General features: G+C 42.8%; 1 protein-coding gene across 2 annotated transcripts in view; it reads left to right on the forward strand.

Moving 5' to 3' along the window:
- Positions 1-7,205: 7,205 nt before the first annotated feature.
- bcl11ba (BCL11 transcription factor B a) overlaps positions 7,206-12,130 on the forward strand; it is a 66,001-nt gene continuing 61,076 nt past the window's right edge. Inside the window, exon 1 of one of the 2 annotated variants that reach the window (XM_052486457.1) lies at positions 7,206-8,408. In XM_052486457.1, coding sequence (XP_052342417.1) covers positions 8,351-8,408 — 58 coding nt within the window. In that variant the 5' untranslated portion in view covers positions 7,206-8,350. The remainder of the gene's footprint in view (positions 8,409-12,130) is intronic. The other variant, XM_035743368.2, reaches the window with a different exon arrangement.

The raw sequence follows: 12,130 nt of genomic DNA on the forward strand, positions 1-12,130 counted from the left end.
CCCTCTCTCTCTCCTGGGAGCAGTGGAAGTATGCCTGCCCTACCGACCATCCGACTGCCAAACTCTTTCTCTCCTTCTCTCCCTCTCTCCCCCCTCTCTCTCTCTCCTGGGAGCAGTGGAAGTATGCCTGCCCTACCGACCATCCGACTGCCAAACTCTTTCTCTCCTTCTCTCCCTCTCTCCCCCCTCTCTCTCTCCTGGGAGCAGTGGAAGTATGCCTGCCCTACCGACCATCCGACTGCCAAACTCTTTCTCTCCTTCTCTCCCTCTCTCCCCCCTCTCTCTCTCCTGGGAGCAGTGGAAGTATGCCTGCCCTACCGACCATCCAACTGCCAAACTAACTGATTTAGTCACACTCTTTTGCCATTTTTCTTCTCCAACAATCACATTTAGTCCCGCTGTTTCCACTGGCCAGGCCGACCACGTCCCGCTGGGGTTCCCCCGAAGGAGAGGGGCTTCCTAAAGAGATCTCCTGGCCCCTTGACGTCCCCAACAATGTTTATTTCTCATTTAGCGGGGTCGGAGAGCGCCTGGCCCCGGCCTCCTGGTCTGGGCGTGGATAGTCTGGATACTGACACAAAGCTGGAAGCATGGAGCATCGTGGAATATCCAGACAGCTTTAGATCATACATCTTTATTATCACAGCATGGTCTATGTCCCAAATAACACCATAGTCCCTATGTAGTGCACTACTTTGACCACAGACCCAGAGGCCTATGATCAAATGTAGTGCACCATATAGGGAATAGGGTGCCATTTAAGACTCAGTCTTTAACTTTTATTTTCCTTTTCTAGTTGAAAAGGGAATGAAAGGGCACATTCCTTTACTGGAGAGATGGGCCATCTCTCTCTTTTTAACTTTGTCATACAGGCCAGTAATGTGGAGTGGATGCAATGTCATTCACCCTCTGTATTGTCATGGTATCGATATCGTTAAATAAAGGTTAAATAAACAAATACAAATGTCAGCGTCGTGGTACGGGTATGCATGTCACCAGCAGACTCTATAAAGGTAGAGGGAACCCTGCCTCATCTTCTGAATACCTAACCCTAGGATGGTTTTATTTTTCAGCGGGACAATGACACAAATGTTTATGCCAAAGATATACCTGCATGGCTTTCCAATAGGCGTTTAGTGTTCCTGACCGGTGCAGTCTCAGTCCCGAATTGAATCCGCTTGAAAATCAGTGACGTGGTTTGAATATTGCTGTACGTCTATTTGCTGAGCTTGAGCAATTTTGACCAACAAATAAAATGTTTATTTACGCCAAGTGTAGAAAACTATGAACACTGCTCTTTCCATGAGACTGACCAGATGAATCCAGGTGAAAGCTTTGCGCAACTCAATGTTGGGTAGATGTTCTTAATGTTTTCTATGCTAAGTGTATGTGGCCCTAAGAGCTGTGCAAAGTCGGTAGAATTGTGTTCAAAATGTTTGCAGATGTAATGGCTGCCAAAGGTGCTTCCACCAAGCATTAACTACAGTATGGGGCGGTAAAACACATACGCAATCAAGAGGCCGATGGTCAAAAATAGTGCACCTTCTAAAGGAACGGAATGCCGTCCTGAACTTATTTCCCTTCTCGAGCTGAAAGGGGAATTAAAGGGCACATTTATTTACTCTCACTGTGTGCATGTGTGTGCTGGTGATAAAGAGTGGGACAGAGAAGGAGCGCTGTCAAAATGTGTAAACAATTCAATCAAACAGCCTACATCAAATGAGATCCGTCTGTATGGGTACAATAGGTTACAACAATAAAAACGGACTTTCTGTTCCATTCCACACAACAACAACAAAAAGAGGGGAAATAAAAAATGAGCACATGACCGCGTTATGACATCACAAGGCAGTCTCATAAATAAAGCTGGTAATTGAATGGATATCTAATTACGCTGTAAAGACACTTCTGGCTCTGTGAGCTCTAAATGCATCGTTTTTTTTTAGGTTGTTTTTACCCTCATTATATAATTAATCAGTGATAATGACCAACACATATATTAACTAACAACCAGCCCCATCCGATCCAGATTAGTTCATTTTAATACCGTTATTTTATCCTAAAGTAAACACCCCAACCCTTTTTGATAAAGACTAGAGGAGAGTCAATTGGAGAGCTCTTAATGAGAGCTTGGGATTCAGTAGAGCTGAGCAGAGTCAGGGAATGTGTTAACTTGTTCTAAATAAACCTATCATTAGCATTTTCCCTTTAAAAGGAATCATTTCAACTTTGATATTCTTAATTGTGCTTAAGGGCTTGTTCTCTGCTCGTTCGCTCCCCCTCAAACACTTGAAACTCTCTTAGACTCATGTGGAGAACGTCTTGGGAGCGCTCCTTAACACTTTAAAGGTTACTTTTAATTCGCAACGTCTATTATAGGAACGGTGTAAAAAAAAAAATAAAAAAAAAAAAAAGTTTAATGAAACATTTAACATACACACGCAGTAAGGAGGACACCCAAAGTGAATATTATTTCAGGGCAGGTAATGTTTAAAATCAACCTGCTATCTCTTAATTTGGCTACAGTGTAGTCACTGTCTGGGAGCTTAGGTAAAGACATGTAGCTGTGACACAGAACAGACCGTCAAAACACAGAGAAATGAAAGTGATCAATCATACTTAACGTTGACTTTCAAATGGACTCAGACAGTCAGACCAGTTTGTCGAACAAGAGAAACTGTAGAATTTCACTGAAGACAAGAAACAAGACCATTCTTCTTGTCCCTTCTTCCCTTTAATCCAGCGAGAAGGTGTGCGGTAACAGGAACGATGGTAGAGGGGAGCGGAGGAAGGAGGCCCAAATTTGCTAAGACTGCTCTGAGCAGATAGAGGCCTGTAATTTGCATGTGGCAGCTGCTAGCCAACAGAGGGTACTGTTGCATAAAAAGTCTGTCTGGGAGACATTACATGGCTATAGAGGAATTAGCACTATCACATTCATATCGCCCAGCACTGTTACCAGTTCAATAAAAAATCGAATACGGGCTAATATTGAAGTACTCCCTCTAGCTATATCTATGGAACTATGGATTCTAAAGTATTTAGACTGTCTCTCTCTCTCTCTCTCTCCCTTTGTCTGCTAACATTGAATTGTTTCATATGATATTCTGGAGGGTAGTGTCAAGTCCTCTGAGTGAGAGTGAAAAATACTTAAAGTATTGGGTGAAAACAAGTGTTTCTAAAACCCTATGACTCCAGGGCTCTGTTGCATTTCTTCTCGCTGTTCTGTAACATGAGTCTCTCCCATTCCACGTCTCGCCATACTGTCAACTTGCATCTGGACAAATAAACATGAATATTAGCGAGCCAGTTCCTGGACGGTTGTTCTGTAGGAACGAAGAGTTCTAAAGAATCCTAAGGACACCTCTATGTCCCGTAAATGATCCTCTAATCGCCAGCTAGAATCATTAGCCCAGAGAAACTGCTTATTTAGCATTAGCATAAAACCCAAACGCTGCATATACTATATATGCAAATGAAATTAGGGGGGGAAAACAGGACATTTACATCCAGGAAGTGTCGACATCCCCATAACTTATAACACTGATTGTCCTCAGCTCAGAAAGGAATTGGCCCTGGAACTTTCAATAGGGAGGAAATGATGCAATAGAGAGGTGACTGACTGCACCTGCCCAGTGTGGGTCTGAGTAATGAACCAATCAGAGATCAGAAGGACAAAGCGCACATTCTGAGAGTCCCGCTAAACCATGCATGGTAGCCAAGTCACAAATGGACAGTTCACTTCTTCTTCTTCCTAATCTGGATGATGCTGTTGAAATGGTCTGATGAGAACATTTCACTTTGCCCAACTGTGATTACAGTTTGATGCCCAAATATGGAAGTTTTGTCAGTTGGTGACCTTTCACATTTTAATGAGACAACAGGAGTGTTTCTATCATTCCATTACAGTCCACAAATGTAGTCCCTTTCAACTGACCACTACCTCCACTACAGTGATTCAGTACTAATCCAACATTCATATGTTGCTTCCCATAACACCTAAAACCATTGGCATATACTGAAAGTCTTAAACATGACAATGATTTACATTTCAGCGTAATGCCTTCAGCTAAGTAATACAAGGACAAAGCCGTTGGATACATCCTTACAAATAGGTGGTGGGTGTTCTGTTATACATATGATAAAGACATCATTTGGAAGAACCTGCAATCCCTGCTTTTTTAATTGTAAATGAGCATGAAAACGTCTATTTATGTCCTCCCGCTGGTGTGTGGAGGGAAGGAGGAAAGCGCTTGGCTCCGAGTTTGTCAAGCTGCTACTGAAGACAGCTGAAGCTCGAAGCCCCAGCCAAGACTAGCCGCGAAGAAAGGAAAGGGACTGGTGTCGACAAAGAAAGCGAGAGAGAGAGAAGAAGAAGAAGAAGGGAAGAGCACTCAAGGCGATGTGGAGGACGAAACAAAGTAACAAAGTCCATTCATTGAGGCGGGGAGGTGGTGTTACACATCGCTCTGCAGTAGCGGCAGTCTGTCTCAATGAGCAACGGGCCACTAAGGCTTATAGAGGCGTATTTCATGGTTCCTCACCAGATGAGAAGATCCGTGGGGCTTGACAACACCTGGCACGGGAACAAACCCTTCTCTCCCCCTAATCTAGATGTGAGAGGGAGGCTCAGCTAGTGGGCCGCGTCGTGAACGCACCGGGGATAAAAATAAAAAAAACCTGGGATAGCAGGCCTTTTGGATTCCCCTGCGATCATCAGAGAGATGGAGAGATGGAGAAGAGATGAATACCTGACCCGGCCCCACTTGGAGATAAATATGCAGAAAACATCTTGAGACGGAGCGGCGTGAAGCTGTGATGCATGGATTAAAACACAGCCAGAGGAAGAGAAAATGGAAGTTGAGGAAAGGGGTTTGCAGGGGGATTTGCCCACAAATCCAGCTGGTGAGATGTGGAGATGGGTGTTAAGTAGCTGGAAGAGTAAGCATAATCTTGAGGCGTGAGCCAATCAACGTGATAGAAATGTGGAGAGCAAAGGATGACCGGCATGTTTTCTTTTGACTGTTGACCTTTCATGCATGTCTAGAGAAACAAAAAAAAATCCCACTTCTCTTTCTGATGCCTAGTGATTCCCTCCACCAGGAAACAGCTTTGAAACGTTTTTTTCTTTTTGTGTTTTGTTTTGGTACAAAGAGAATCCCTTGCATCACATATAGCCCGTTAGTATAGGTCACATTTGAAAAAGCCTAGATAGATAGCACTTCTGGGTTGAAAGTTGAGTGAGAGTGTTGGGAGAAATATTACCACTCAGCATCATAGTCTAGATCAAAACCAGATGCACCACAGCAAAGACATAGTATCTCAAATGGCACCCTATTCCCCACATAGTGCCCTTCTTTTGACCAGAACAGACCCACTCTACATTGTGTTGAAATGAATAAGTTGATTATTTTGTAAACCCCCTCCCCATCTCTTTAATTCAATTAATTCCTAATGTCTTCTTTAGAACCCCCCACCCCACTCCCCACCCCACCATTATCCATATCCTCTCTCACTGTGTCACCGTGACCACTGCCTGGCTTTCTTCCTGCCAGCCAGTCTGTCTGTCTGCTTGTCTGTCTTTCTCTCTCCCCTCCCTGCCTGCCTCTATCATCAATCAGCTCCCACTAAGACATGCAGGAGATTACCAGCACAGACCCACGCAGGGAGAATCTCAGCTCAAACTCACTATTTCACTAAGTGCCACGCTATCCCGTGTCTCAAAGTCTCACATTTCACTGGAGCTGTGACACACAGACAGGTAGTCAGTAGTGGTGCAGAGCAGAGAATGGTGACTGGATCATCTGCATTGTACAACATAGATGCTGCTGCCACTGTATGATCTGGGTCTGTTTCCCATTCTGGGCCTCATTGTGTGTTTCTCATTTTCAGCTTGACATTCATTTTACTTGGAAGTGTATTTCTCTCATTTATGGCTGTCATGATGTTGATAAGCCCGTGATGATGGATTTGAACTCCAGTGTGCAGAATTAGGACAAAGGATGTTATTTAATTTGAAATGCTTGCCTGGTAGAGTACCATACTCACAATAACTATTTTGAAATAGATTTTGACGAGGACCGCAGGAATGAGTCAGTTGTGTCAATAGTTTGCACTCCGGTTCATTTTTCAAAAACGTATAACTTAATTCTTCCAATCATTGGACACTAACATTAGGCTGAACGGGTGAGTCCGAATCATGTGTAAATCTTGTAAATAGCGAATAAGACACATAGAGGATAGGTTATAGCCAGGTTGTCTATAACCCTGTAATAAGGTTCACAGATGGCCTAAGCACAATATATATTTCATCGACCTCTGATGAATTGCGTTTGAAGCTTGGAATTTGCTTTGCGTCTTTTACTAGGTCATGATACATTTATCACAGAATATCTAACGCTTAACAAATCTAAATGTATATCGAGGAATGTCTGCGGAGAACTAATATTCAGAGATAAATAAGACGCACTACGGTAGGCTACACTTTTTTTGTTTGAAACATCAAACAAACATTGCAGACAATTATGACTAATCAACATCAAATGGCATCCAGTGATTATGTTGATCATTTGCAGTGAGTTAAGATGTTCTAGTATTTTATGATAAAATCTCTGAACAAAATGCATCGCTGTTAAAATGTTTCTCATTACACCGACACATTTCCACGCACAGGGAAGGCTTTCAGAAAACAGGTCTAATGTTGTCTATAGCCTATGGAAAATGTAAGAGGGCATACTTTATATGAACGTCTATTCGACTGACAAGTGTCTCCACCTCCTTATCAGCTCCAACTGCAATAGACTAGGACGCCAAAAGCGCAGACAGAAATACGCGCAAATATAATAAACATCTTGTTGACCACATCATAACGTCATCCACGTATACAATAAGTGACCTTATATATAAACAAATCACCACTTTCATTATATTTCTAATAAATTATATTTGACGGCTGACAATGAATGCATTTGATATGAATGGTCTTGCAATATGCCCAGTAGGTCTGAGCAACACAAAAAAATCAACAATCTATTTAGGTCATAAGGTCAATGAGAGAGAAAAAAACATTTGAACACTTTTCTGAATAACATGAATAAAGAATAAAGTGACTCTTTTTTTTTCTGAAACTGAGCGAGTTTCCCTTCAGCGTGTGTCTGTGAGGCAGTGAGAACGAGCGGCTTCGTCCACTGCTGCTCTCTCTGAGAGACGGCGGCAGTGCGCTGTCCACTGTTTGCTGCTGGTGATCCGATAGTTGTGAAAAGCCACCACTAGTCGCCCCCAGTGCTCTTGCAGTCTCCAATTTTTCTTTCTCACTGTAGACTTAACGTCACGTCCGCACTTGAACTTGAATTTTATCCCATTGTACGGAGCCAGCTCTAGCCACAGAGAGACAGAGAGCTCGGGGGAAGCAGGACTCACTCCGCCATCTTCACACTCACACAGAGAAAGGGGAGAGAAAAGCGTGCAGGTCTTGATTTATTGAGAAAGGAGGTGGCAGCCTGTATGCCCGGTCTCCACAGAGCCGTACAAGGGGACAGAGCACTTGGAGTTGAGGAGACTGAAAAGTACCTGGCATTGTGTGCTCAAGGCTGCACCAAGAGAAGTGCCCATCACTTGGCCATACCCAAGTGCCCAAGAAGAAAAATTGGATTCATAGTTTTCTAAAATTTTATCATCAATTATTGTAATTGTGTGTGTTTACGATTTTTTTATTTGAGTTTTTCGTATTTTTCTAAAAGAAGAAACGAAGTAAGGCTGAGCAATTGACTGGACACAGTCTGGGTACCCGAGCTGTCAGCGCGCGCTGACCATCGCGTTCTGATTCTTCTTTTTCTCTCACGAGGTGGAGGGACACTTGCCGGTGTTTGATCTTAACTGTCACTCACAACAACCGTCAATCATCCAAGGATATTTCCCCCACGTCTGATCTCTTTCTTTATTCTACTTGGACAGATCTCACTTCTCTCACACACCTTTTGCCAATGGTGTGAGTAGCCTAAAGAGAGAAGGTGAAATAGAATTGAAGGTAGGCTATAGCCAGGCTACCCACGGTCTCGTCACACACACACACACACACACACACATACACACACACACACACAGGGGCAGAGTGGACCGACGAGACAAAACGCAAAAGACATTTTCGCATCTCCAAACGAGGGGACCACTAGCCTACAGCACGACGCCCGACCTACCACTCTCCCCGGCCGGCGGTCCGAGCGCAGGAGCCTCGGTCTTGTGGAGGTCCCGTGAAAAGTTGAGTGCCGAGCAGGAGGAGGCAATAGGAGGGAAGCGAGCCCATCCTTCAGAGTGCTGGTCTCCGGGCAATGCCAGTGTAAATGCCAGGGCAATGTCCCGTCGCAAGCAGGGGAACCCACAGCACGTGTCACAGAGGGAATTAATAGCACGTAAGTACCTGCTTTTCCATTTCCCTCAGAATCACACAGCTCATTGGGGACAGCTTTCTTTACATTTTAATTAATTTTTTACATTCAGTGGAAGTTCATGTGTCATTTTGTGACGCCTATCTTTACTCACACATGTGGCTAATTTGATCAATTTAAGTGAGGGTTGTGAACTCTTCAGTGCTTTACACCAGGGTTGGGAAAAACATAGTTTTGAACTACAGAATGTAACCAGTTTTCACTAGTTGATAAATAATGGCATTTGACACTATAAAGGTACAACAAGGGAATTGCCTTTAAATCCATTTTTGCTTACCAAGTAAATATATTATATTGCAGGTACTCTATTTGTTTTACGGTTTACTTTTAAATTCAACAGACTTTATGCATGTGCTTACAAGTCGAGACTACTTTTGTGAAAGCCGCATAAATATAGAAAATAACATATTTCTCTTATTAGGTCTAAATATCTTTTAAGTATACAGTAAGTTCTTATACAGTTATATCACCATCAACTTCTTCTCTCCCAAAAAGAGAATTGAACTTTGCATGACGTGTATAGGCTGTTGTTGGTGCAGGTTAAAAGGCGGTCAGGTATCTTGGCTGCACAAAGTCCTTCAGGCCAAGTACAGAATCAAGTACAATTACCTGGCGTCAGGGAATGGGCCTCTGACATGTCGGAGGCAATTGATTTCTTACTCTATATAGATGATGCATATTATATAGATGATGAACTTGGCGTTATAGTCCATAGACTGAGCAATTGACTGCGTAGAAAGTATCATGTGTTTGTAGACGACAGGATTCTGTTTCGTCACACTTTCACGATCCTGTAGTCCACTTATATACACGTGTGCTCTTACTTGAATACAAGCATTCCCAACCAGTGTAATAATAATAATGATAATAATGACAACCTAATAGTGATGTATTGATACATCGTTTGGAGATAAATGACAAAGTTGATGGAAAATCGAGGAAACGTGTGTGTCCCAAACAGAAAATGTCAAAGCCTTTTCAAATGTAGTCTAATAAAAAAAAAGTGTTTTTTTTTACCAAACCACCAAACTTTTATCAAACATCCAAAGCCGGTATCCCTGTTGTTTTTTGTGAGCATTGAACCGAATATATGTTGAATTTCTTAAGATAATTTAAACATATAAATATTGTACAGTCCCCCCCCATTTATCGAGCACTAGTCAGATATCCTCGCGCCATCTGTAAACCAAAGCTGCGATTGCCCTTAGTCTCTGCTTTGACGCCCCCTCCCCGCACCCCCCGAATTGCATTATTACAAAAGAATTTGACAGCTGAATTAATTTCATGACACCTTGGCATGGTGTATATAGCCTATGTTCATATTTCAATTATACAGATTTCTCAGGATATCGTGAGGTAATTGAAAGTGAGTAGGCCTACTTTGTGTCTTGGCAAGCTATATGGATTTACCAGATTTATGTTCATCATAAGGTTTTGTTTTGTGGGCTCGGTCCACTTTTCATCCTTTCTTTTTTTTGTCGTGTGATTTGTTGACCTCTCCCCCTTTGCCTTGTTATCCAACTACTCTATATTCAGTCTTTAAGATATTCAAAATTCATTCAGCATGTGTTTCCCAAGACATCTCTAACAAATAGTGTGTGTGCGCGTTTTTGCAGGCGATTAAATGTCTATTACCAATTAATTTATTGTAAAGGTTCTAGGTTTTGACTTATACAGCGGGTAGATATGGACTACTATACGCGGCATGTACAAGTGGATACTGACAGGCAAAAACAGCGCAGTTAGGCGCAGGAGCGCCAGCGTCTTCGAAGCGCTGCATGCACAGAGTGTTGGCAAGTTAGATTATAGCCAAGAAAAGATTGATCAGGAAACGCTGACATTTTCTGAAAAAAGTATTACCCTATCTCTATTTAATATCGCGCATCAACGTGAATGAATCACCTATTCATTAATTAATTATTATTTAAAAAAAAATTACAATATGATAGTAGTAGCATTGTGTTACATAAACATTTATTAAACGTCTAGCTACCCTACAAAATACCAACCAGACATATGAAGAAACAAAGATAACCTGGTCAAATTTTAAAGAGCACTTTTAGGCATATGAGAGTCCAAGTTCAAAGCAATTAAATCCCTCTGTCATTTCTTCTTCAATGGGGTTCTGAAGTAGTCTCCGAGTCTAATCCATCCCGCTAACTGAGAACAGAGGCCCTCCATGGTGATGTCATCTGAGTCCAATGTGTTTTGTGTTGTTCGGGGTTAGGACTGTGTACTCTGCACATTCTCTCCCACACACCACTTACTTTTATGGCAAAATCGTTTTTTTTTTGTGTGTGTGGGTGTGCCTGTATGTCTCTGTGTGTGTGTATCTACTGTTTACTAGTCTGGCTCCTGAGTCAGTCCTCTGGACTCCGGTTTGTCTATGATGGCTACTGCTCCAGTCTTCCATCATTTAACACAGATTTCTCCTCTAGCTAGTTATCCCATCCGGTCTTCATCCGCTCCTGTTGTCATTTGCTTGCAAATGGATTCAAATAACTGCAATGATTTGTTTCGCTTGCAGAGGGGCAAGCGCATCCATCCTACTCCCACTGAACTCTGCAGGACACTGGACAGTACAGCGTTTACAATTGGCCTGTGAGATACACACCTCATGTGTCATATATATGAATGTACCTTGTTGATCTGGAACCTATACATTTGAGAAGTTACCAGACTTAGAGCTGATTGCGTGTCTTTGTGTGTGTGTGTGAGAGGTAGCTATGGTTACAGCAGAGGTAGAACAGGCCTGTTTTAGTGTTGTATAAGTATCCAAAACAAATCTCCAATGTAGACTATAACTGTGGTAATTGAATAAATATGGCGACCACACTAATGTTGGAAGGAAACCGGTGACTGACTGACAATTGGAGTGTCAATCTACATCTGAGACAACCCTTAGATTGGTGCGAGGGTGCACACACACACATTGCCTTATAGTGTATCCTGCCTCCCCTGTCTTAGCACACACACACACACACACACACACACACACACACACACACACACACACACACACACACACACACACACACACACACACACACACACACACACACACACACACACACACACACACACACACACACACACACACCCTAACGACACTGCACTTCTCTGCATGCCCCTGTTTGTCTCTGTGCGGCTGTTTGTGCAGAACACATTTTCATATAAACCCTTTGGTAGAAACGTCGGGCTTTCAGTGAGTTTTGAATGGTGCAGTAGAATAGTACAGTACACCCCGTGACTAGGATGATGAGGGGAAGTCAGAATCTCTAGCAGGTCAAACCTGTCTGATAAGTGTTCAGTTCTAAGTCATGGTTGTTCAGTCAGGGGAGGAGCTGGCTGCAACCTGTGGCATGGCACTTGTGCATTTAATAACGTCTCTGGCAATGGTTTCTGGATGTATGGTTGAATACACACACACACACACACATACACACACACACACACACACACACACACACACACACACACACACACACACACACACACACACACACACACACACACACACACACACACACACACACACACACACACACACACACACACACACACACACACACACACACACACACACACACTTCACACACGTGAATGCCTAATCTCACATGCACGTACGGCATCAGCAAACTGGGCATAATTCTTTCACGCACTATTAGATAATAAATCGGTTTGAA

Source organism: Oncorhynchus keta, chromosome 29, assembly GCF_023373465.1.
Source record: "Oncorhynchus keta strain PuntledgeMale-10-30-2019 chromosome 29, Oket_V2, whole genome shotgun sequence".
Classification (NCBI taxonomy): Eukaryota; Metazoa; Chordata; class Actinopteri; order Salmoniformes; family Salmonidae; genus Oncorhynchus; species Oncorhynchus keta.